At 36.6% G+C, this 26,211-nt stretch overlaps 2 protein-coding genes across 2 annotated transcripts; both read left to right on the forward strand.

Moving 5' to 3' along the window:
* The first annotated feature begins 4,663 nt into the window (after positions 1 to 4,663).
* Positions 4,664 to 9,684, forward strand: LOC121737541. The gene is made up of 3 exons (XM_042129194.1): positions 4,664 to 5,030; positions 8,664 to 8,950; positions 9,297 to 9,684. The coding sequence occupies exons 1-3, from the start codon at positions 4,674 to 4,676 to the stop codon at positions 9,346 to 9,348; spliced, it is 696 nt and encodes a 231-aa protein (XP_041985128.1). The 5' UTR covers positions 4,664 to 4,673; the 3' UTR covers positions 9,349 to 9,684.
* Positions 9,685 to 19,297: 9,613 nt separating this feature from the next.
* LOC121737537 lies at positions 19,298 to 25,824 on the forward strand. Its single transcript, XM_042129191.1, has 3 exons — positions 19,298 to 19,438; positions 19,600 to 19,855; positions 25,502 to 25,824. Exons 1-3 carry the CDS (start codon positions 19,298 to 19,300, stop codon positions 25,822 to 25,824), a joined length of 720 nt encoding a protein of 239 aa, XP_041985125.1.
* Positions 25,825 to 26,211: the final 387 nt, after the last annotated feature.

The following is a 26,211-nucleotide window of genomic DNA, read 5'->3' on the forward strand; positions in this document are numbered from 1 at the left end:
ATTACTCCTGCGTACCTGGCCTGATTTCAATGAAACCGACCACTGTCACCGAAACCGGTGTGCGAGTTATTATTATTACTAGAGATCGCCCAATGGTCGAAATTATTCGACCTTAGTTTCAATGACATTAGGACTACTACTTTTAATTTGTAAAAAATTTCGACTTTATCATATTTTTTTTATCTACTCTCGTCTCTGGGACTCAGCTGATCTCAGACTGGCCGTGTAAGCATTGTCTAATAATCCATTTTCAATTTGTCAATTTATTTTCAACAGACTTCAACCATAAATAAACGAGTATGATTCGTATGTACAGGTTTGTCACTCAAAAATCTGTTACCTTCTTGAGTGTGCGTATTGTGGTGTGTGTAATGTTTTATTTGTTAAAAAAATGTATGATAAAAGCATAATTTCAAAATAATATTAGCTCGATGCACTCCTTCACCATATAAACTATAACTGTGCAAAATTTCATTCACCTACATTTCCGCATTTTTCTTCAAAAGGGATACAAAGTTTTTCGCTTGCGTATTAATATATAGATACTGCAACAAAACAAACGCGTGACACGAGCAAGTATCGTGTTAACCATTAACTATACGACTCATGCTATAAATAACAATATTAATTCTAGTTGCCAGGTATACGATAACTATTTTACAAATTACAATTGTAACGGTTACTTCTATTACAATAAGTAATTATTGCAGCGGTGTGTGTGACGGACATTACACACATTTTGTTGGAAAAAAGACAAGCAGAAATATCCTTAGCCAAACATGAAACACTTTTTGGAGTCAATGAAATAATAATAAAATAATAAAATGACATGATAATAATTATTACGAAAAAAAACTTTAATTCTGCGATCTAATTATCGACAACTAGCTGTCCCGGCAAACATTTTTTGTCATATAATGATTTTCACTGTTTTCCTGCTTTTCTCTTAAAGTTTTTTCTGATTATTTTTTTTCTATCGACCTCACGGAGCCCGAGACCTTTCCAACGAATGTAAAACCGTGGAAATCGGCTCGTGCGTTCTGGAGTTATAGCGTCAGGAAGGAAAACCCGACTTATTTTTATAATATATTAGATAACACATCAAGTCTTTTAGGTACAATTTAGGGGCTGTCAAACAGCATGTGAAGCATCATGTAACTTTTTTGTTTCTTATTCCTTAATATATATATAAAAAATAAGAAATCTATATATTAATACGCAAGCGAAAAACTTTGTATCCCTTTTGACGAAAAATGCGGAAACGTAGGTGAATGAAATTTTGCACAGTTATAGTTTATATGGTGAAGGAGTGCATCGAGCTAATATTATTTTGAAATTATGCTTTTATCACACATTTTTTTAACAAATAAAACATTACACACACAACAATACGCACACTCAAGGTCCCCCCTTCTCCTTGAAGGGGGAACAAGAGGTCCCATAACATTGGCCATTAAAAAAAAAATGTCGTCGAAACTAAGGTCAAATTTCGACCATTGGGCGATCTAATAACTGAACCGATTTAAGTTTTGATTAGTACACCGCGTGCGATTTGATTCAACTTGAAAGATAGGATCTCAATTTACAGTCGTAATATTATTTTATTGCAAATTATTCTTAGACAGGTAAAAGATAACTTAGTTATCTTTTACCTGACTAATGCAAAGTCAAAGAGGGGTGTGTTTGACAAACCCTTTGTGTTTTATGAATAATTAATCTTCCTAACGATATTAGGATGCATATTATTAAACTGCAAAGCTAAAGTCGACTGATAGATCATTACATAAGTCAAAAGAACTATAACCCTAAAGGGGGTGACAGCCGTGCGAGTAAGTACGCGGACTTATGGCTCGACGATCTTAATCGCCTGTGTATCAGCAAAGAGGCGCGGGCCGCGAGCCTGGGGGCATGGTAATCCAGTGTGAGCGATTCTCATGTGTCACCGACGCGAGCCAAGTAAGTTCGTGAACTTAAAACCCGCGTACTTTAAGATCGTACGTCTATCAGGCACTTAAGGGTGGGTTGCACCAGCGGCGTTGTTATAGTTTAATGTTATAATCAAATATAATATAAATTATTGACTTTAACCAGGGATTTTACATTCCATTTAAGATTTTGTTAAAGTTGTAGTTATAGTTAAAGTAAGTTGGTGCAACCCACCCTAAATGTCCCGTGCTTTATATCCATAAAATAAACTAGGCCTTTTCATCCGCTGTGGATGATTTATACAGTATTTTCAGAGCGAAATAACCACTCCTCAAATACTGTAGTGCCTGGGACAAGATTTTTAAATGTCCGTATGGTTGCCCAAGCGCATACGGCATTCTCGCATCATAGTCGGCCTAGTCCAGAGGAAAGAACTAGTCATTACGTCTGGAACTATGTGCGGGTTTCCTCACGATGTTTTCCTTCACCGTACGAGCGTCCGATGTACTTGAGATCAGAGAATGTCTCATAGGTACACGCCTCCACACGGGTTCGAACCTGCACCCTCTAGGAGTGCGAACCAAAGGTCTACCCATTAGGCCACGGACGCTCCATACTGATATAATAAATGCGAAACTGTAATGTCTGTCTGTTACCTCTTCACGCCCAAACTGTTGAACTGATTTTGTTGAAATTTGGCATGGAGATACTATGAGTCGTGGGAAAGTACTGTCAGAGAAGTTGATTCCTATGCATATGGCGAACCTAAGTCCTCGATAGTACATATAATACTTTTATCTCGGAAAAATGTATGGTTCCCAAGCGATAAACGAATTTTGGCGCAACGGAGTTGCGGGCGTTGTGTAATTACTAGACTCTAGTACATTATATTCACTGATAACAGTTTTTTTATTTAAGGTTGTTCAATAGGGTTCATTTACTGTCGTTACTCAGGCCTTACACCTTAGGCCTAGTGTTACGGTACGTTCGTGACAAATAACAATTTTTAGGGAATATGTCAAGTTTGTGAGAAAAACACAATTTTAAGGGGGTCTATCACGTCTGCGACAAATATACAACTTTTAGGGGATCTATCAGGTTTGTGACAAAAACATAATTTTGGAGCTCTGTCAAGTTTGTGACAAATACACAATTTTTTTTAATGAAATAAAGGGGCAAACGAGGAAACGGGTCACCTGATGGAAAGCAACTTTCGTCGCCCATGGACACTCGCAGCATCAGAAGAGCTGCAAGTGCGTTGCCGGCCTTTTAAGAGGGAATAGGGTAATAGGGGAGGGTAGGGAAGGGAAGGGAAGGGAATAGTTGAGGGTAGGGAAGGGAATAGGGTAGGGGTTAGGGGATTGGGCCTCCGGTAAACTAACTCACTCGGCGAAACACAGCGCAAGCGCTGTTTCACGCCGGTTTTCTGTGAGAACGTGGTATTTATCCGGTCGAGCCGGCCCATTCGCGCCGAAGCATGGCTCTCCCACGTATACAATTTTTATGGGATCTGTAAAATCTGTGACAAATACACAATATTTTTAGGGTATATTCTGTCAAGTTTGTGACAAAAACACAATTTTAGGAATCTATCATGTTTGTGACAAAAACACAATTTTTGGCGATCATCAGCTGAGTTGCTGTCAAATCCGTCTAGACATAGGCTCTAGGATGCAGACGAGAGAGTGATATCGACGCGTTATAATTGCATTGAGGCATCTGTGATCTTATTGTAAGAGTTATTGGTAGCGACAGCAATACTACCACACTTAAATCTTCATCATATAAAAGCGACCTCAGCTGATATTGAACCGATTACACTGATTATATTCACGAAACAAAAAACCTGAATATTCCTTTTTTTATTAAAAAGGGGGGCAAACGAGGAAACGAGTCACCTGATGGAAAGCAACTACCCTCGCCAATGGACACTCGCAACATTAGAAGAGCTGCAGGTGCGTAGCCGGCCTTTTAAGAGGGAATACGCTCTCTTCTTGTTTGCAGGTCGTATTGGTCCGGAAATACTGCTGGTGAGAGTTTATTCCAGAGTCATGTAGATATCCATTAAAAATGGATTTCACAAAACTGGCTATACAGTTTCTAAAATTCGTTCTTGTATACGTCGAAGAGAGATAAACAGGGTTTGAATGTTTGAAAATTCTCAAATACAGAAGACTTATTGATTCTAATACCTTAGGCCTATAATACCCAATATAAAGCTGATGGTAACTAATTTAAGTCCGAGAGCATTCAACCTCAACAATTTATAATACTTCGAATGTAGTACATATTGCTTATTAAATCAATAAAACCAAATATTATAGTCAATTTTTTTAGTGTCTCAAGATACTTACTAGATGGATGATAATATATTATAAGATCTCTCGCCAGTCGTGTCGGTCTTCCGTCCCACTGAGTTAAGAGAGTAAAAGAATAGATAGTGCTCTTTTGTACTGCGCACACACTTGGGCACTATAAAAATACTCCTGCATAACTGGCCTGGTTTCAATGAAACCGGCCACCGTCACCGAAACCGGTATGGGATTTTTTATTATTATTATTATAAGCCTAAACTGTCCCACTGCTGGGCAAAGGCCCAAGGGAGTTATTATATTGCATTAATTGTTTTGCACACCATACAACTGCAAATGCATCCCTGTTGGGGGTGCAGTGTACCGTAACGTAAAACGCATATATACTCCATGATGCGTCCATTACTTCACAGTGCCTCCTAGACCACAGACAAAATGGTACCTCACTACCTTACCATACTGCTGCTAGCGGCGGCCGTCGCAGCCAGGTCTACCCAGGAGGTAGCCTCGGAGGACAACATCCTAGGGGACATCAAAGTTGCATACGAGACATACAAAGACTGCGGGGATAAGGACCTGTTCCATTGCCTGAAGAGGAAGCTCGCGAAATCCCTCACCAGGTTATCTAAGAGTGAGGAGATCTCACTGCTCAATGGTGTCACCATCACCAAGAATGAGGGTGCGGTGGAAAAGGTGGAGGAGGAGGCTATCCCCCGAGGTCTGGACGAGAGCTCCCTGGACAATCTTATCCTGGACAAAATCGTTGGATTCATGCAGACTCATACCATTCAGGTAACTTTTTAATTAATTTTTTCCAGCAGGCTTAAGGTGCGCGTGCACCGGATCGGAATCGGAGTGTACGCAGCGGAATTGTTGCTTTATATTGATTTATACGTCGTGCACTGGAACGTTATTTCTGCGCCTGACAAATTATAAATTACGACGCTCCGTCCGCACCGTACGCGCGTACATTTCGACCCGGTGGACGTGCAACTTTAGCATGGTCACCATAAAAGCGGTTTCATTCTACTGAAGAATAGACTTCTGAAAATGGAACTCGTCTAGTGTCCAAATACTACGATGATATATTTTTTCTTTTTTACTTCCTTCGAAGGTATTAGAGCCATGACGTCATGACTTGAGGATATATTGTGACTCCTGTCTTCAGACAGGAGATGAGATTGATTCTGAGATTGTTTTGTCTTAGAAAAGAGGTCATCTAGATAAAGGCTCCAAATATCTACGATGATATTTTTTTCTTTTTTCCGTCCTCCGAAGGCATGAGAGCCATGAAATCACTGCGACTCTTGAGAATTTTTTTCTGAGGGGAACTTCTTGAGGAGTTTTTGAGAATTGTAGTGGTCGATAAAGGGATATATTTTAGCGTTTTGTATCCAAGGGATAAAAATGGCACCCGATTTATTTGTCTTTTTTCAGATTATTTCTTGTAACATTTGATATCATTTCAATTTAAATAATAATAGTAATAATAAAGCAGTTTTTTTTTTGTTTTTCATGTTATTTTTTTCACTATGTCGGTGAGAAACAAGGCTATAATTTGAATCGTATGTTACATAATGACATATTATCATTATAGTATCCAAGTTCAATGTCGTACACAAATAGAGTTAATGGCATATTAAAATTCAGTACGAGTGCACAGTTACAATGATTTATAAGCAATTAAAACTGAACTGTAACGGTTCCGTTTAAGGCATCAGTGATTATTGTGTTAAGCGTTATTGAACGTGACCTTGAAATAAGTTCAGTCCTATACCACTGATTATACAGATATTACAGTACTGATATATTATACAGGCTGTAACAAAACTAAGTGATAATACTTTAGGTTGTGTGTGTGTGTGTTCCTTGTGTAGCGTTTACTGTGAAAGTAGCAGCGTCGAAAGAGCAAAAATTTTTATGGCAAATTCGTGGCGACCCGGCGTCTCGGATTTGCCCAAACAAATCACATTGTCTGATACGTCGAAAAAATGACTTGACAGAAAGAGAACTCTTAGGAACACGGTCAGTCTGGCATGGGTTAAGTCCATCAGCCTGAGACCGACGCCAGAATGATGACCGGAAAGTACATAATAAAAAAAATATTATCAGTCCATCAATGAAACGGTTACACGATCATTCTCCCGTCAGTCTGGATCAGACTAATGGACTGAACTCATGCCAGACTGATCGTGTAACCTAAGACTTATTTACCTGTTGTGTTTTGTGCTAGTAACGGAGTTAATGTTGTTCACTCGTGAAGCACAGCTAGAATAGTAAATAGCTAGATTGATGTAATATTTGTAAGATGAATGTATTTTTAACAGCTCACAAATATTAGGAACTTCATAGCATTTTAATGTACAGGAACCAACTTCTCTGATATGGGTCTACCAGAATCTGATGGCAAAAAGTGAGAAAAGAAATTGACTCTGGCAATACCGGGGTAATTGGAATAAAACATTTTGTTCCTTTATTTTTCTTATAGCGGCTGATTATGTGTGTCAACAGGCAAATATAAAAATTTATCCAATGATCAAGGATATTTTTTGAAAATCTGCTGTCGAAAATTGCCATCAGATTCTGGTAGACCCATATCAGAGAAGTTGGTTCCTAGGTAGATGGCGGACGTAAGTAATTTGGTCGCGTTACGTCAAACCCACCCGACCGATCACAGCTAACATTAAATCGACATAAGCCGACCAAATGTCAACCAGACTGACCGACCCACCGACGACCAAACAGGCCTACGTGGTCTGTCAACCGCCTAGGAATCAATTTCCTCGGGTATACAATTCGTTATTAGATCTTTGTTTTTACCCCTAAGATTCGAATTTATGTAAAACCACGGTATTAAATATTCACCACAATCTTTGCAGATGACAGATAATGTATTAAAAGGGGGGTATGATATTAGGACTGTGTATGTTGTTACATTACAACGAGGCACCTGATAAACTCCAGTTTATGAGGTCATAAGTAACAACGTCACGGACTTTATTATTAGTAGAATAGATGACTGCTTATCTCTTCCCTCTTAATATAAACCTTCCCTGGGCTCCCAAAAATATTTCAAGACTAAAATTAGGGAAGTCAGTGCAGTCATTCTTGAATTTTGGCGAGTGTAGCAAAATATTAAAATCGTTTTTATTTATATAGAACACAAAAAATAAGAATGATTCAGTGGAACTCGAAAATTGTCAGGGAGATATTATCACAATATACTATAATTCCAGACCTGATAAAAATCTGGAAGACTCAAAAACTTAAGCTCGGCGTGAAGATTAAGTGATTCGGAGACTGCTAAGTGCTAGAGTCTCCATTGCAATTATCTTCTATTTCTAATCGTCAGAGACTGCTTACAAAGATACTGGCGATCAAAGAAGACTTCTGTGATAAGTGATAACTGTAAAAATTACTCTGGGCTAATTAAAAAGGCATTTCGCAAGTTTCCAGGTAACATTATAGACGTTAATTTCTTTTGAGTTATTCAGTAATTATTTAAAGAAGATAATTCCTAAATAACGACTGATGACGAACCCAAGTTCATCCACGAATTTTTGGTACGTTAAGTCCCTAAATGTATGTAGCAACTAAGTCCCTCTTTACGCTAGGACAAAAGTAGACGAATATTCCACTCGTCCCAAATCGCCTGCATTTTTTCGCCATGGGCCAGCGTGGAAAGGCCACATTATATCTAAAAGTTCTTCAGAAAAAACGGTCATTAACCTTTCCATCTCTGTCACTTCAATCGCATGTCAACCAGCAAAATGCCAATAGCATGCGTGCGTAAATGCTTATTGAAGCATCATATTCAATAATGCATGCTAGAAAACAGTTGGAAAAAATAGCGTGCAGGAGAAAGCGCATCTTTTAATGGCATCAATTAATACAGTTTTCCTGTTGCAGTCTATTTACCGATTTTCTCGTATGCCCCATATATTTAATTGGTGGTAATGCTCACTTTTTATTGCTTAGCGGATAGTAATTATTTAAAAGTAACGCACTATGCTTTTGAAGATGATAGAAAAATATTTTTTTTTTAATTAAAATAACAGTAGTGCACTTTTATTGTAAAAGATCTATAATATAATATAATTATGTTTAGTGACGTTATTTGATAAGTCAACAACTTTTTTTAACGGTGTATACATATTGGAATTATTTTTATAATCTTCACATTTTAATTGGTAGCTGCCTTTTATATCAAAATTAAAACAGAGAATCTAATATTTTTATATTTGACATTAACATTAATGTCAAATCTCAACCAAAATTTTGGTATTCAAGAAACTTACAGTACTTATTCATCAAACTTACAATATTCATCAATCTAAAATTGTTCATCAGACTTACATTTTTCATCAAACTTACATTTGTTCATCAAACTCATTGTCTTCATCTGACTCATGTTCCTCTTTCCAGGTCAAATTCCCCAGCAGCGAGGAGCTGGCCCGCAGCCTCGGGGAGGAACGAGGCAGGAGGAAGAAGCTGGCCCCACTCCTGGCCATCCCCCTCCTCATCGGAGGCATGATGGTGCCCCTGGCCTTCGGAGCCCTGGCACTCCTCGCGGGCAAGGCCCTCATCGTGTCCAAACTGGCCTTGGTCCTGGCTGGTATCATTGGGCTGAAGAAGCTCCTGTCTTCGAGTGGAAGTGGAGAAGCGCACGAGGTGGTGGTATCGGCTGGACACGGCGGCGCAGGCTGGAGCAGGTAACAAGGGTTTAATAAACAGGGGTCTAGGAACCTGGGGTTCAGTAACAAGGGGGCTTAGTAACCAGAGGCTTAGTAACAAGTAGGTGTTTGACAACCAGGGGTTTAGAACTAAGGGTTTAGCAACAAGGGCTTAAGTTAGCAAGGGCTAAGTAACTTTTATGGATATAAAAAAGGGTCACGGCAAGCATTTTTGGTTTGGGACGAGATTTTTGTATTGAGGCATGAATTTTGTTTTTGTTTCGGTGAAATTCAAATTAAATTGTATCAGTAGTCAGTACCCTCGTAGATTGCACCATAGATTTAAAAACTTTTAGATACTGACTGACATTTAATTTTTTTTCAGGTCTATGGAAAGTGGCAATGACTTAGCATACAACGCTTACAAGCCCCAGTAAACATATAGCGGAGACATACCACCTAACATATATACATAACTGGTCATAGTATAGTACGATAGCTCGCTGAAGCGAAACGAACCGTATGGTTAGTACAATAGGGGATAGGAAAAACATTAAAAAAATATTTATTTATTTATTTGTAGCATAACGAAACGGCAAGACACGGACAATGATAGGTGTACTCCACGGACTTATAATTGATATATTATAACTCTTCGATATTTATAATTGATTTATAATATGTAAATATTTATGTAAATATATTGAGCCTTTGGATATGCTTTAATATTTAGTTTGTACATAAACGGGCATACATGTACCTTTGTATATACGTAATATATTTAAAATAAGTATTAAATTTACGTATGTTTATCGATTGCATTTATATATTATAAAGTATAGTAAATATCGAATACAAAAGTATGATATTATTTTATTTATTTTATTTTTTATATATTTATAGATCTCATATTTATTATATCTATTGACATTAACAAATGTGTAAATAAATTATAACAAATTATTTTTTATTTCTATTTATTATTTCAATGCAATTATAATATGACCTCAACTTTAAAATCAATAAAACTAATGGTTACAGAAGTTGATTTTTATTTATCCTTATGTCTGTTCGTATAACTTAAATTCATAATATTAAAATTAAGAAAAACTACTGAAATACATGCTATAATCAGTTGTATAATCATTTTATTGTGCCATAGTGTGTGCTTCCAACAAGGACACTCTTTATTCTTTTACTATCCCAGTGGGCGGAAGACCGATACGACTGGCGAGAGGTCAGGCGCAGGACCGACAATGCTGATTCGACGCATGTATCATCTTACTTGATAGACAATCAGGTGATCAGCCTGCATGGTCCTAATCTAAGTCGAAATTAACTTTTTAGTAGCTCCAACGTGGGATTCGAACCACCACCACATCGACAGCCAAGCTCGAAGCCTAGAAGAAGCATTTTAGTCTCAACAGCCAAACGCACTTTAGACCAGTAACCATGGGGGGTTAACCTTTTTTTTAACATGGGGAAATGCTTTACGCATCCCCCGGCAAATTGGGGATATCGGCCAGGGTATGTTCCTGTAGTCAAGGAAAATCAAGATACCCAGTATATCACCACGTAAAAACTTTTTAATACTTACGACCATCCAATTGATGACCTCCGTGGCTCAATGGTTTGAGTGTGTGGCAACTCAAGCCGGGGGTCGCGGGTTGAAATCCCGCCGACGGAACAAAAACTTTTTCAATGTTCCTGGGTCATGGATGTGTATTAAATATGTGTATGATATAATAAAAATCTTAAATATATGTATAATATAAAAGTATTAAATATATTTCCGTTGTCTGGTACCTGTAACACATGTCCTTCAGGTACTTAGCACGGGGCCAGACTGACGTGGTGTGAAGTGTCCATAGATATTATTATTATTATTAATTATATTATGTGAATTTTTGAGAAAATTTTTAGGATGCCATACTACATGTTTTTACGTGGTAATATACTGGGTACCTCGATTTTCCGAGATTGACTCCTAATTTGGCCTAAATTGATTGGACTGTTATAATATAAACAAGAAGTCAAGTCCCATAAACCTAATTCAAAGGTGTCAAAGTACACATTTTACTTGGCACCGGCATTTGAATTCCTGTTCACTGTCACTTAATATTACAGTGGCGGGTGACATATTTGCATACACATTTCTGTGCATATGCAATAGAGTGTAGAAAGGACAAGACCTTCCCATAATATATGCACACAAAATACGCAACGTAAGTATGGGTTTGAGACTAAAGGACGAGGCCTTCCTACTATATAAATACAAAATATACAACATAAAGATGAGTTTGAGATAGACATTTACATTTACAATTTGTCGGTAGAAAACTAAATCCATGAATAATCAAAAATATTCCTCGTTCAGTATCGTTATTCAAAGTGTCTCCATAATGAACAGTTAGACCGTGAAGATAGACAGACGCGTCTCCAGAACTTTCAAGGATCAGAAAATATTTATCTGGGCCCGCTAAGATGAGCCAAGCAAAGCGCGCAAGGGCACTACCTACCTTCTTTTCTCGAAACGTTTCGTCGTATTTTTGAAGCCTTGTTATTGCTTTTCTCAAATTACTGAATTCTGTCCGTAGCGGTCATTGACCCCTGTCAAAAACTTATCGTGTTTCATCGTTCTCGAATGTCTTTATAAGATTGCGGGAATTGTTCACTTAGCTCCTAGACTAAAAAGGTCAATGACCGCTGGTGCCACCTTCAATTATTTTGACTATAGCGCCTGCTTCCTTGCGGTCTGCCAACTCTGCAAATTCAAACTCTATGACCAAACAACAACCATTCAATAATTCATAACTTGCACCAGTTATTAACATTGAATTATTTAATTCGTGAGTGTGAAAGTATTTAGGGTTACAAAATATTTGAATATCATTTATTCAATACAAGACGACGCTCGTAGCACCGTTGCACTAAAATTAGTTTATTTCACGGGAACCGTACATTTTTCCGGGCTAAAAAGTATCCTATGTCTTTTCCCAAGACTCAAAGTATCTCCATGTCAAATTTTAGCAAAATCGGTTTAGCGGTTTGGCCATGAAGAGGTAACAGACAGAGAGACAGACAAACAGACACACTTTCGCATTTATAATAATAGTATGGATTACTTCTAAGCGCTGGCCTGGTTCTCAAACTTTCTTTAAAATTAAAATAAATCTGACAGTTTCTTTATATGAAATAACATTTTAAACTACTTATACTATATGATTTTGATAAACTACATATATTATGGAGTAGATCATGGCTCATGAGGAAGGACTCGCAATTTTATCGCAAAAAATCATGTTTTCTGTGTAAAACAACTAAATTTACATACAAAATCGACAGTTCAAACGGTTGAACAAAAGGAGGAAAAAAACAGTGTGCCTATAACCTAAAACTCTTGAAATGGTTACAATGACTCAAAAAAAAAAGTAAGATTACATCATTGCATTGTGGTCAAAAAAAGAAAGTAAGAAATTCCACCAGTTACAAAATACACAGTCATTATAGAAATCGAACAAAACGCCAGTCATCCGAACTTGTTGTGTGTGAAGAGAAAAAAGTGGAGTTGAGAATCGTAGCCACTATTTTTAGAAGACAATTGGAACAAACATGAGTTAAATTATTATACAACTTATTTTTTTAGTAGACAATTTAGGGCAGGCATTGTGACGTAGACAGGTGACGCCGCGTTAAAGTAAAAAAACCTTCTTAGATATGTTTTAGATTGCTTGTTTTCTATAAGAGGCCAGCCCGGCCTCTCATAGAAAACAAGCAATGGAAAGGGCGTAACGACAAAATGGTTTTTGTCGCGTAATTTAGAAACCATAAATATATTTCATATAAACTTTGGCAAATTAAAGTGTATGCTTGAACCAATATATTTACAAATTTTGGAGCTTAAATCACTCTCCTCTGTTGGCAAAATTAGAATCCCTTTTTTTACAGAGGTCTTTTTGATTGATTATTCTGTGTTATAAAAGTTGACCAATCGTGTTATGCTATGGATAATTAAAAGACAAAGACTTGATGAATATTGAAAAAAAAAATTAATTTCTTAGATTTAGTCATTGCTGAGAAAAATCGATATCGCTACAGCCAAGTTATCAAGGCGTCGCCTTAAGATAAAACTAGATGACGCCCGCAAAGCAATTAGTTTGTCTCGCAGGAACCATAGATTATTCCAGGATAAAAGCATCCTATGTCCTTTCCTGGGACTCAAAGTATCTCCATATAAAGTTTCAGCAAAATTGGTTCACTGGTTTGGGCGTGAAGAGGTAACAGGCGGACACACTTTCGCATTTATAATAATACTAGCTATTTGACCAAGCTTTGCTCGGTATTCGATAAAACACAATTAAAATGACATTTTTCAATAAGGATTTCTAGCTAGATCGATTTATCGCCCCCGAAACCCCCTATATACTAAATTTCATGAAAATCGTTGGGGCCGATTCCGAGATTCCAATTATATATTTATATACAAGAATTGCTCGTTTTAAGATATAACTAGCTGTTTGACCGAGCTTTGCTCGGTATCCGATAAAAATGACATTTTCTAGAAATTATTCCTAGCTAGATCGATTTATCGCCCCCGAAACCCCCTATATACTAAATTTCATGAAAATCGTTGGAGCCGATTCCAAGATATATATTATATATATACAAGAATTGCTCGTTTAAAGATATAAGATAAGATTAGTATAGTATATGGAAGTATGATTATTTCAAATTGTCAAACTCCTTCAAAACGGCTACACCTTTTTTGATAAAGCTGTAGATAGGAATAAGCCAACATTTATTTCTCTCCATAAATAAACTAATGTTACGTTTAAATAACTTTGCAAGGTCAGCTACAATCAGTATATAATATTATTAAAATTCTTTTAACATTTTTGTTGGAGCTTCGCTCGCGTTGAACTCTTTTACTCTGAACGATATTTTGCTACTTTTTGACCAACCTGCGTCGACAAACTTCGTTTTTATTTATAAATTATAAATGAGGCACGACGATTGCATTCGCAACAAATCCATACTAAATAATATGCGAAAGCCAATTTTGCTGATATTTAATACTTACTTGCGTCCCGGCCCCCGGGTAAGGACATAGGATACTTTTAATACCGGGAAAAGGTACGATTCCCCTCTTGATAAACTAATTTTGGCGCAACAGAGTTGCGGGCATAATCTAATTATTGTTATAATAATTATTGTAGCAACAAAAATATTGATTTATAATAGCACAATAGTGGTTTAGGGGTTCATCATCATCATATCAGCCTATAGTCGTCCACTGCTGGACATAGGCCTCTCTCAATGAACGCCAAGATGACCGATCTCCTGCTACTCGCATCCAACATGGGCCTGCAACTAAGCGGAGATCGTCGTCCCACCTAGTTCGAGGTCGACCTACACCCCGATTTCCCAGCCTTGGTCTCCATTCCAGAGTAAGTTTAGGGGTTATGACAAGTCAATCTAAATCATGATATATATAAATCGTGATTTGAGTCAACGATGATTTTTCGACTGAGCTTAAAGGTGCTCCCTAATCGGGAGCATTCGCTTGTAATGTAACGTTACAGAGTCGAGCATTACATCAGTGAGGGTGGAAAACCGAGCATTACAATGCACACCTTGTAATGATACAATGTATAATATCTTGATACAACTTGTAATATCAATGCTCAAAGTCGAATCTATAATGTTACATTACATAATATTACGAATGCTCTCGGTGAGGAAGCACCTTAAAGGTACGCGCACAGTTTGTCGCCGGGGCGTGCCGGGGCGGATCGGGGCTCAGCGCAGCGCAAAATGCGCTATAGCACACTATTGCCGGGCCGGGCCGCATCGCATTGATGGATTTTGAGTACTTTGGATAGCTCCAGTGTGACCACTCTTAAATCACTCGTGATTCGATATGTCTAAAACGTTGCTATATTCTACTGAAATCTACTAGACCGTGTTTTAGCTTCTACCGAAAATCTACCTTTATTAATCAATGTATTCTACGTGGTTGAAACTAAATTAAAAGTAAATTGTTTATATGGACTGTCTTCATTATGCATTTAAATTTTTTATATTATTTGTTCTATAATATCGATTTTCTATTAAAATTTACAAAAAAAATTTGGACTACTAAATCGTCATTCATTTGACCTCAAATCTACCAAAAAGTGGAAATCTATGTGAAGTGTGGTCACCCTGTTGCCGGGGCGCAGCGGGTTTGTCGGGGCTTGTCGGGGCTTGTCGCATTGACAGAAATCCGCTGCGCCCCGACACAGTGTGCGATACGTTCGCATCGCAAAAATCCGCCTCCATACAATTTGTATGGAGGCGGATTTTTGCGATGAGCCCCGGCACGCTGAGCCCCGGTGCGGCCCGTACCAATGGGCTCACTCCTTAAAACGTTCATATATGCAGCTTAATGAAAATATAAAAGACTGTAAATATTTAAGGCGAATCATGAGCAAAAGTTACAATACTCTCTCCTACCTTAAGGCTCAGACAACTTTTCACAACTAGTTCATACTACTTTTTACAACATCAAAGGAAATCACAGAAAAGTTCTGACGAGAAACTGACTGGTCATACACATCCGTTATTTTCTAACTTGTCTACTATGTTTAGATCAAAGCGCCCGTAGTCCAGTGGCTTAGAGTATCATGATTCGAAGGTCGTGGGTTCGATTTCCGTATTGGAAACATGTTGTTTCCAAGTTTGGTTAGGACAGTGCAGGCTGATCACTTGATTGTCTGACAAGTAAGATGATCCGTCGGATGGCCATGTAAAGTCGGTCCTGCGCCTGATCTCTCGCCAGTCGTGTCGGTCGTCCGTCTCACACAGGGCTATGATAATAAAATAATAGGGGATACTCTTGTACATTGCGCACACACTTGAGCACTATAAAAGTGATAGGTACCAAGCTGGTCTTTTCCTGCACCTAGTCTCTCGCCAGTCGTATCGCTCGTAAGTTCAGATTGATTTAAATAAAATTATTTTCATGATTAAATTTTTAGTAAATGTATAACTAAATATTATGTTCTAATAAAAGCATAGAAACTTTAAGAGAAGTAAAAAAAACAAATGTTTATTTTGACACCGTTTCTTTGCATGCCTTTATGTTTAGATAATCTAAGATAGCCATTCTTAAAGTGTGCTCCGTGGAGCCCTGGGGCCTCTACAAAAGCGAGCGAGCGATACCTAAATTGTTTTTAAAAAATATTGTCATCAGACACCAGCGTGAAGACAATTCATTCAAAGACAAAACATTCCTTTATTTGGTGTTCAAAAATCACTTCTTAAAATTGTTCCGCCACCAAAAAGTTTGAGAACCGCTAATCTACAAAGCCATTTAATTCATAACAAGCTATTAAAAATATACATTTATAATAATAAAGAGTGAAAACCCACTGAGAGTGATATAGTCACTCTCACTCTTACATCAGATATAAAAATTCAAATGATACAGCTGACATGTGTTTAGTATAGAGGAAGTATAATGTGATGTGTTAATGATATCGATTTTGTGATAAACGAGCTTTTTCACCTGATAGTTTGGAGTTTCGAAATGAAATTTGAAGGCTTAAAAGCTTTTTTTTATGAAAGAAGGGGGCAAACGAGCAAACGGGTCACCTAATGGAAAGCAACTTCCATCGCCCATGGACACTCGCAGCATCAGAAGAGCTGCAGGTGCGTTGCCGGCCTTTTAAGAGGGAATAGGGTAATAGGGGACGGTAGGGAAGGGAAGGGAATAGGGGAGGATAGGGAAGGGAATTGGGCCTCCGGTAAACTCACTCACTCACAGGAATGGGAAGGGAATAGGGGAGATCAGGGAAGGGAATAGGGTAGGGAATTAGGCCTCCGGTAAACTCACTCACTCGGCGTTAAACAGCGCAAGCGCTGTTTAACGCCGGTTTTCTGTGAGAACGTGCCGGCTCGACCGGAGAAATATCTCCGGTCGAGCCGGCCCATTCGTGCCGAAGCATGGCTCTCCCACGTAAGCTTGAAAAACCTACTACTTCATTTGTTTCAAATTCGTTTGATTAGTATAAAATATGCCAATAAGGATTATTTCCATCAAGGAGTTTATGTGTCAATCATGTCTTTACGCTTAAACCACTATACGTGGGGAGCCATGCTTCGGCACGAATGGGCCGGCTCGACCGGAGAAATACCACGTTCTCACAGAAAACCGGCGTGAAACAGCGCTTGCGCTGTTTCACGCCGAGTGAGTGAGTTTACCGGAGGCCTAATTCCCTACCCTATTCCCTTCCCTGATCTCCCCTATTCCCTTCCCATTCCTACCCTCCCCCATTACCCTATTCCCTCTTAAAAGGCCGGCAACGCACTTGCAGCTCTTATGATGCTGTGAGTGTCCATGGGCGACGGAAGTTGCTTTCCATCAGGTGACCCGTTTGATCGTTTGCCCTTTTATTTCATAAATAAAAAAACCGATTGTGATGAAATTTTGGATGATACTTTGAGAGACAAAACAGGACAAAGGAATATAGACTAAATGTTGGTTAATTACACCAACACTTAGTCCATATTATATATAATATACCCGCTTTTAATAATTCTTACTTATAATATTACATAGTGGAATTGTGTCTATCTGTCTATATAACTGACAGTCTGTGTGATCATTTGCCTATCTGACAGAAATTTTCGATGAAGATGATTTGGGAGACTGTGAAGGACCTGGAATACTCTTTCAGAAAAAATTACGATTTCTAAGCGACAAACGAACTTATGCACAACAGCGTTACGGCCGTAATCTACTCTACGACCATTCGCGGGTTTTTATCATAATAAGAAAGGCACTGCACATCGCAATTATCTCTGATTTACATGCTTAGCCGAACATACATTTTCAGTGTAATTTACACTACAATAAATACACATAATTAAGTGAGAAAGCGTTCGGAGATCGCAGATAATCCATTGTTTACGAGAGAAAAGCGAAAGCTCTTATTTAATAATAATAATCGCAAATAATGTCATAATGGTGAACAATACAATCATGTTTGAAAAGGCTGAACTAAAGATGATGATAATACCACACACGACGAATTATGGCCGATTCGCACCAAGCTGCACAGATGTTATTTTATAATGCTGAAGTGTGTACGCAATACATAAAAGCATCTCGTTTTTATGCTCTTTTCTTGTATGATGACCGGTAATTGAGAGAGGTCAGGCACAGGACAGACTTTTAATATGTGTAATAGCGTATGATCCATAGATCACCTTTCTTGTCAGACAATTAGGCGATCAACCTACATGGTTATTCTAACTATACTTAATAATAATAATATTAAAAAAAAATAAGGTGCTAAATAAGGTTATATTTTAATTTTAATTTAATTTTTTTTTATTTTCATTTTGACTTATTAATATTTCTTTTTTTTTTCTCTAAAATTAATTGACCTATTATTATGAATTTACTATTGACTTTACATTGACATTTTATTTATTAGTCCGGACATTATATTCTAGGCCTTATATAGTTAAAGTGACATTTTCCATATATATTTGTTTTATTTATTTATTAAGTATTACTTTTATGTCATTGAATTAAATTATGTACTGTGTAATATAATGCTTCTTTAATTTTTGAATATTTATAAATTTAGAATTAATTGTATACTTAACTTTAATTTCATTTGGTTATAGATGTGTTTTAATAAAATAATGTTGTGCATGTCTGTAATTGATATAAGCACTAAAATGTAGTTATTAATGTAATCAATGTATATGTGTGTGTTTATATTGTTGATATGCCTAAAAAAATAAATAAATAAATAAATACTGTAATATTTTAAAAAATGCTCTAAATTATATTTCAAAGCTTTTTTTTTAACGTCTTCTCTATAAATGAACATTGCTAAATTAACTAATAAGTCCGTTAAGAAGAGTACACAAATAATTAATTTATTAAAGTCCTTTCAATAAATTAAAAAGGATTTCATTACTTAGATCAATCGAGGACTTGGTATTACGGACTTTTGGGACTCAAACTTGTACTCAAATTGACTCAAATTTGTACTTTTAGTGACTCAAAAAATGGGCTCTAATGTGATTATATTTTGATTTTTTTTAGATATAATTTGCTTAAATAGGTCAATGAAGGACTCAGCTTTACAGACTTTTTGGGGCTTAAACTTGTACTCGACTCGACTCAAAATTGCGTAATTTTATTCAAAGACTCAATCCTACGTATGTTAGAGTCGACCCAAGTACTAGTGGCTCGAAATTCGAAATGCGTTCGCACGTAAAAGAGTGAGTGCTCGTATTAATCGTACCAGTTCAGACGGAGTGGGGTGGCAGGCTTAAAACCCAGTGTGGAGCTTGCCCGGCCACATTTTGTGAACAGCTGGTACCATGACTGCCAAGCTCCTAGCTGTCCTATTTCTAGCCACGGCCGCGGCCATGCCGGCCGTGGAAAAAGACGATGGTTTGATGACCAACGTCCTTGGAGTAGTGAAGGAGTGTGTCGAAGCAGACGTGTCCCTGTGCCTAAAGGTGTGTGAAGTGAAGTGCTTTTTTTTTAATTTCCATCTTTTTAATAAAAGATGGCGTGCGTGCCGCTGGTTCTTCTCGCCGGCTTCCCGAACCGTTCAGAAAAGTTTGAGTGAAGTGACTAAGTGATGTGACAGAAGACTCATTATTATTTTTGGTTGCAGGAGAAGGCTCTGAAGTATGTGGAGAGTATTTCGTCGGCGCGGGAGATGGATCTCGCTGAAGGTGTCACGCTATTGGGCACGGGGTCTCCCAGGTCAGCTAGGGCATTCGAACCCTTGGCTGAGGAGCCCAAGGCCAGGGAAGCACAGATCGAGTCGAGACTGGTGGACTCCGCTGCCGATTTCCTGGAGAACCATGTCATCCAGTTCAGGTTCCCCCCATCCACTGTTGAAGGCATGAAGAGGTCACTTGAAGAAGGTATGTTGTTTTTTGATAGCCCTAAAGATTTTGTAATTGACCTAAGTAGCAAAACAACGTCTTTAGATTCCACAATTTTATTATCTACTAAATTTTCTCAGCGCATAAACATTCCGTAAACATTCCAACCAATATTAGCAAAATCGGTTCAACCGTTCTCGAGTTTTTTCGAGACTAACAAAATTTTTGATTTATTTTTACTCACATAGATTAAATTTTCAAACATTAAAATACACAATAATCAAATAGGAATTATATCCATTTTGTGCAAATTATTATTAAAAACTAGCTGTCCCAGTGAACTTCGTGTCACTTTAAAACCTTCCCAGGACTTCTACGAATATTTTAAGACTAAAATTAGCCCAAAACTAAAACTGGAAAACGGCTGAACGTTTTCCAGTTTTAGCGCGACTAACACATTTGAAAATCCATTTTTATATATATAGATAATCAAACTACTATTATTACCACCCTGATAAATAACATAGCAGTAATAGCAACTATTAGCTTGAAATAAAGTCATTCATAAACAGATCTACATAAAATTGCATAAATTTTCGTGAATACAATTTACATGAACACACTAATTGTTGAACAAACAGTGTAAAAAGCACTTTCGTTTTTTGGCACCTCTGAGATAAATAAAGAGACCATTCTTATATTACAAATGTGTCTATTTGTCTGTTACTTTTTCAGCTGAACCGATGTAGTGTAGAGATAAATTGAGATACGGATAAGGATTTAGGATAGTTGCTTGTTGCGAAAAATGTAAGGTTACCACGCGATAAATAGATTTCGGGGCAACGTTGCGGGCGTAACGTTATTTTTTCTTAAAAATTCCTGCTAACATTTTAGAAAACTTCATTTTTCTTGTAAATAAATAAACTTCATTTTTTTTTGTAAATAATAAGTAGTAATAAAATTATAAGTCCGTGATCTTACATAACAGGCAAACTTAGTACTCCTATTATACAGCTTATTAACATCTTAACCATAAATAATGTTAATTTTGACATCCATACTTCTAAATCTATACATAATATTATAAAACAAAGTCGCTTTTGTCCCTCATGTCCCTTTGTTCCCTTTAATCTTTAAAACTACGAACGGATTTTGATGATTCTTTCAGTGTTAGATAGCCCATTTATCGAGAAAGGCTATATTTTATCACGCTGAGACTAATAGAAGCGAAAATCAAATCAAAATACTTCAAATAATATGTGGCCCCATCCTTATTAACTTTATTTAACAACAACATTAGAAAAAAAGTAGGTGATGAACTTCTAAGATTTCAATCGGAAAATGTTGGTAGAAAATCTTATTGGTACAGATAAGAAACAAAAATCCTGGATTTGATGGAATGATAAATTTTGGCGCATTTATTGACGGCACCACCGAAAAACTCTTAAAAAACCGTAAATTTTAACAATAAGTCACTTTTGATTGTGCATATTTTGGCTATTTTTTCGTGCATATTTGCATGCATATTTCGGCACTTTGATCGTGCATATAATCCGATGTCTAGTTATAAACTTATAACTGTGAAATTAATACATCATAAAAATAATAAGCTGCCAATCAAAAAAGTAGGCTTACGAGAGAAACAACCGGACATACAACTTTTACTTTTTAAGACGCTATTTAAAAACATATTAATAAAGATAAAGAATTCGGATTTAACTTTCATTTATCATAACTTAAATTAATGTTGTTTTCGCTATTACTATCGGATGTAATGAATTAGCTATTTAGGTAGTTAGTTTTGAATATGAAATAACTAGTTGGTTTAGAACTCCTTGTTTAGCTAGTTAGCGTAAAATACTGGATTAAACATAAATTTAAATTGCTTATCTAAGTATTTTGTTAGATTAGAAATCCCAAGAATTTTCGAAGTCTTAAAATCCAGTATTTTTAAGCTCACTAGCTATAGTGAGCTTAAAAATACTGGATTAAACATTAATTTAAATTGCTTATTTAAGTATTTTCTTAGATACGAAATCCCAAGATTTTGATAAATCATTATTTTATCTATTTTTAATTACATTATTTTTACATTATTTTTAATTACTTTCCATAAACTATACCATGGTCCATAATAAATTATTAACCATTTTACTAAACATCAATTTTATTTAAATGTTAACCAAAAAAACCATAAGGAATTTTAACAAATGTAGCTACTTATCAAGCTGCTTATTATAAACAAGATAACGCCCGCAACTCCGTTGCGCCAAAATTCATCTATCGCGCGGGAACCGTACATTTTTCACGATAAAAAGTATCCTATATCCTTTTCCAGGACACAAATTCTCTCCATACCAAATTACAGCTAAATCTGTTTAGCGGTTGGGGCTTGAAGAGGTAACAGACAGACAGACGGATAGACAGGCAGACAGACATACTTTCGCATTTATAATATTATGCATTAGTATGGAAATGGATTCTCAGCTATTTCACCAAGTACTTCAATTTCACATTTTAACCATTTCACTTCGACATTAAACTTAACCCTAGGCTAACCTAACAAGATCTCCTTTCATCCGGAACATGGAGAAATTAATTGCTTTAATAATTTTATTACACGGTTTTTATTCTTATAACAATTAAGTATAGAGTTATTTTATATTTATATAGGTAAAAGTCGTTGAGTTTATAATGATTATAAAAAAGATTTTATTATAAAATAGTCGATTGCTCCACAAAATATTTACCATCTGCACAGGTTTTCTATAATTTTTATCATTTGACACTAGATGACGCTAACAACTCCTATGAGACGATTTTAACGAGCGGGAACCGTCCATTTTTTACGGAACCAAATTTACATCTCAATCAGCTTAGCTTTTTAAACATGAAGAGGTAACAGACAGTCAGACACAGTTTCATATTTATAATTTTAGTAACAATGCACATTCTTTCAGTGCTAGGTAAAATGCGGTTCCTCATTTATGAATTTCAGTGCGAAGAAATTGCATATTATGATGTTTCTAAGACGAAAATATTAATGTGAAAATCTATCCTATAAGCACTGTTTTAGCACTAATATCAATCTAGACAAACAAACTTGTTCATCACTAGAATAAAGAACTTGCTTCAAACTACTTCATCACTAGAATTGAAGATGTGAGGAACCAGATAAGTAACAGTCAAAATTTGCCCTTTTTTGCACAAATGAAAGCTTAGGGCCTGAAAAATGATTTTAAATAAAAACACTGTACATTTTATGTACAGCCAGACATATAAGCCAGGTGATGAAGTAGATAAGTTACAAAGTTTGTTAAAAAAGGAAAAAAAATGAGTTAATGTCCGCATGTTACAAAATGTTAGTTATCGTGTTCTTCCACTCACGTCTTCAACTACTATTGCTAGGATTTTCTCCCAAAGCGGTCTTGGCTTCTAGGTCAGGTAAGTAGTCGTGGACTTCCTTACATCCTCACTGAAACCAGTTAGAAAACTCGAAAGCTGCCCAGCCTTAACTTGTAACATAAGTGTTTCACATCCAAATGTGGATAATACGGATAGTCTGGGAATATCAAGGCCTTGTAGATACATGGCGTTAGATTATACTTATGGTTAAATGAGTAAATATGTATTATTATTTATTATACATAACTAGCTGTCCCGGTGAACTTCGTGTCACTTTAAAACCTTCCCTGGACTTCTATGAATATTTTAAAACTACTACTAGTAAAGTCAGCCCAATCCGTTCAGCCGTTTTCGAGTTTTAGCGCGCCTAACACGTTTAAAAATCCATTTTTATATATAAGAAGATAATACACATTAACTCATTTAACCATAAGCATAATCTCAAATATTTATAGGTATGCCCAACTAGAAGATCCGGTGAAGTTCATATTATCACTTTCCTTCTAATATAAACCTTAGCTGGAATTCCATGAATATTTCAAGACTAAACTTAGCCAAATCTGTTCAGGCGTTTTCAGTTTTAGTGAGTCTTACAAAATTTAAAAATGATTTTATTTATATTCAATTCATCGTCGGTCCAAATGTGGAATCAACAAGGGATAGTCCGGGAATATCAGGGTCTTATAGACAACTGGCGAGAGATTATGCTCATGTTTTGTTAAGTTAATGAGTGAAGTTACTCAGAGTTTTTATTTGCGGCGGGTACCGCTTACCATCAGGCGATATGTATGCTTGTTTGCTCGCTCATTACACAAATATACTCTACTTGATTATAATTAAAACTTCTTAATAATATTTGCATTTTTAAATTCATGTGGATAGATAAGTATTCAGAACAAACTTACAGAATTTGCGTTCAGATAAGGAAGTAATTTCAATTCATCGTTGGTCCAAATGTGGAAGCAACAAGGATCGTTCGGGAATATCAGGGTCTTGTAGACAACTAGCTAGAGGTTTTGCTCATTTTTTGTTTAGTGAGTGAAGTTACTCACAGTTTTTATTTGCGGCGGCTACCGCTTACCATCAGACGGTATGTATGCTTGTTTGCTCGCTCATAACACAATTATACTCTACTTGATTATAATTGAAACTTCTGAATTATATTTGCATTTTTAAATTCATCTAGATAGATAAAATTAAGCTTTTTAAATTCAGACAAAACTTAAAGAATTTGCGTTCAGATAAGGAAGTAATTATTGAAATTCCAGTAGATACGCCAATAATTTAAGCAAGTACAGTTGTAGATAAATAAAGTTGTAAACGTATTTGAAACATTTAAGAGCTTATAGCACTTTTAGCGTCCATACAAATAAAACCGAAAAGAGGTACACCACCAAACGGACGCGTGAAAATTTATAATCGTAGAATTTGACACAGATTCTGATATGGAATTTGTTAAAATGAGGACTATCGTCTGCTTAGAATATAATATGCAGTTCCACATTATTCTTATTGTAATTCTGATCACATACAAGCTTAAAATGGGCAACACCTAATGTATGTAACGCCATATCTATAGGTAAAACATTCAAATCACCGCTACATTACAATTCACTTACTGTAATTAATTTAAATCTAATTTAGTACCCTTAAATTCTGTGGAAGGCTTTTGATAGAATTTAATATAAATAAGATATTAAAATTTATTGGAAACAAGACAAAGCCTACAACTCCGTAGTGTCAATTCGTTTATTGCAAAAACATACGTTTTTTGAAACAATAACTATTTCGTTTATCAAAGTATCTCCATGTCAAATTTCATCTAAACCGGTTCAGCCACTTAAGTGTGGAGAGGTACCAGACAGACACACTTTCACATTTCAAATATTAGTAATGCTAAGTACTCACATACGGTTTTGCTCGATAGTTTTACTCCAAATCGAGTAATAATTACTGTGTGGACCGCAAAACTGACAGCTCGAAGGCTCGCATCGAGCCGCTTGCGACCCAAAGGATTAATGGAACCGGATCGAGCCGGATTCATGGATTAAATATATAGATTTAGTATAAAACTATCCAGCAATGCTAAATGTATGGACGAAAGCCCGAGCCGTGGGTTTTGCTCGACGTTATTGCTCGATTGAGCAAAACCGTATGTCAGTACTTAGCATAAGGATTTTCATAATGTGAGTTATCATCAAAATGAGAGTATTAAGAATGTAAACTACCGTGCCAAAGACAAATACAGCTGGTTTTAACAATTTTCTCTATCTTTCACAGCTCGTGGCAAAAAGAAGAAGATCAAGCAGCTCCTTCCTCTCCTGGCCATCGCCAAGCTCAAGATCATGGCTCTCATACCCCTCTTCCTCGGAATCATCGCCTTCGCCGCCGCCAAGGCCGTCCTCTTGGCTAAGATCGCCCTTCTGGTTGCCGGTATCATTGCCCTCAAGAAGCTCCTCGCCAGCAAGCACCATGAAACCAGCTACGAGGTGGTAGCACATCCCCATCATGAGGAATACCACGCCAGCAGCGGCCACGGATGGGGCCGAGCGATAGACGAAGCCCAGAACTTAGCTTACTCGGCCCACGTGAAGCAAGACTAAGGGGTACCCCAAGGGTCCGTTTTTGACCGATGCTGTTTATTGTTTATACGAATGGCCGTATGATCCAAATGAGTGTATTTATTGTTAGTGTTAAGATTATTTATTGTGTGTTAGCGTGATGTGCGCGTGTTGTTATTGTTTTCAAAAAAATTGTTCTGCGTTTGTATGACCTCCTTGTAATATACTATATTAGTATTTTTTCCAAACCCTATACGGTATCCGTATATGTGTATTTTGTTTTATACAAACTATTTTTATGATCTATTCTCATTATTTTTATACACATCTAGTCTTCTTTTTATTTTATCATAATACTCATCATCTCATTATTATTATCATCCCACCAACATTGTATATACGTATTCATTTTTATCATTTTGGTAGTTT

Source organism: Aricia agestis, chromosome 21, assembly GCF_905147365.1.
Source record: "Aricia agestis chromosome 21, ilAriAges1.1, whole genome shotgun sequence".
NCBI classification, from domain to species: domain Eukaryota; kingdom Metazoa; phylum Arthropoda; class Insecta; order Lepidoptera; family Lycaenidae; genus Aricia; species Aricia agestis.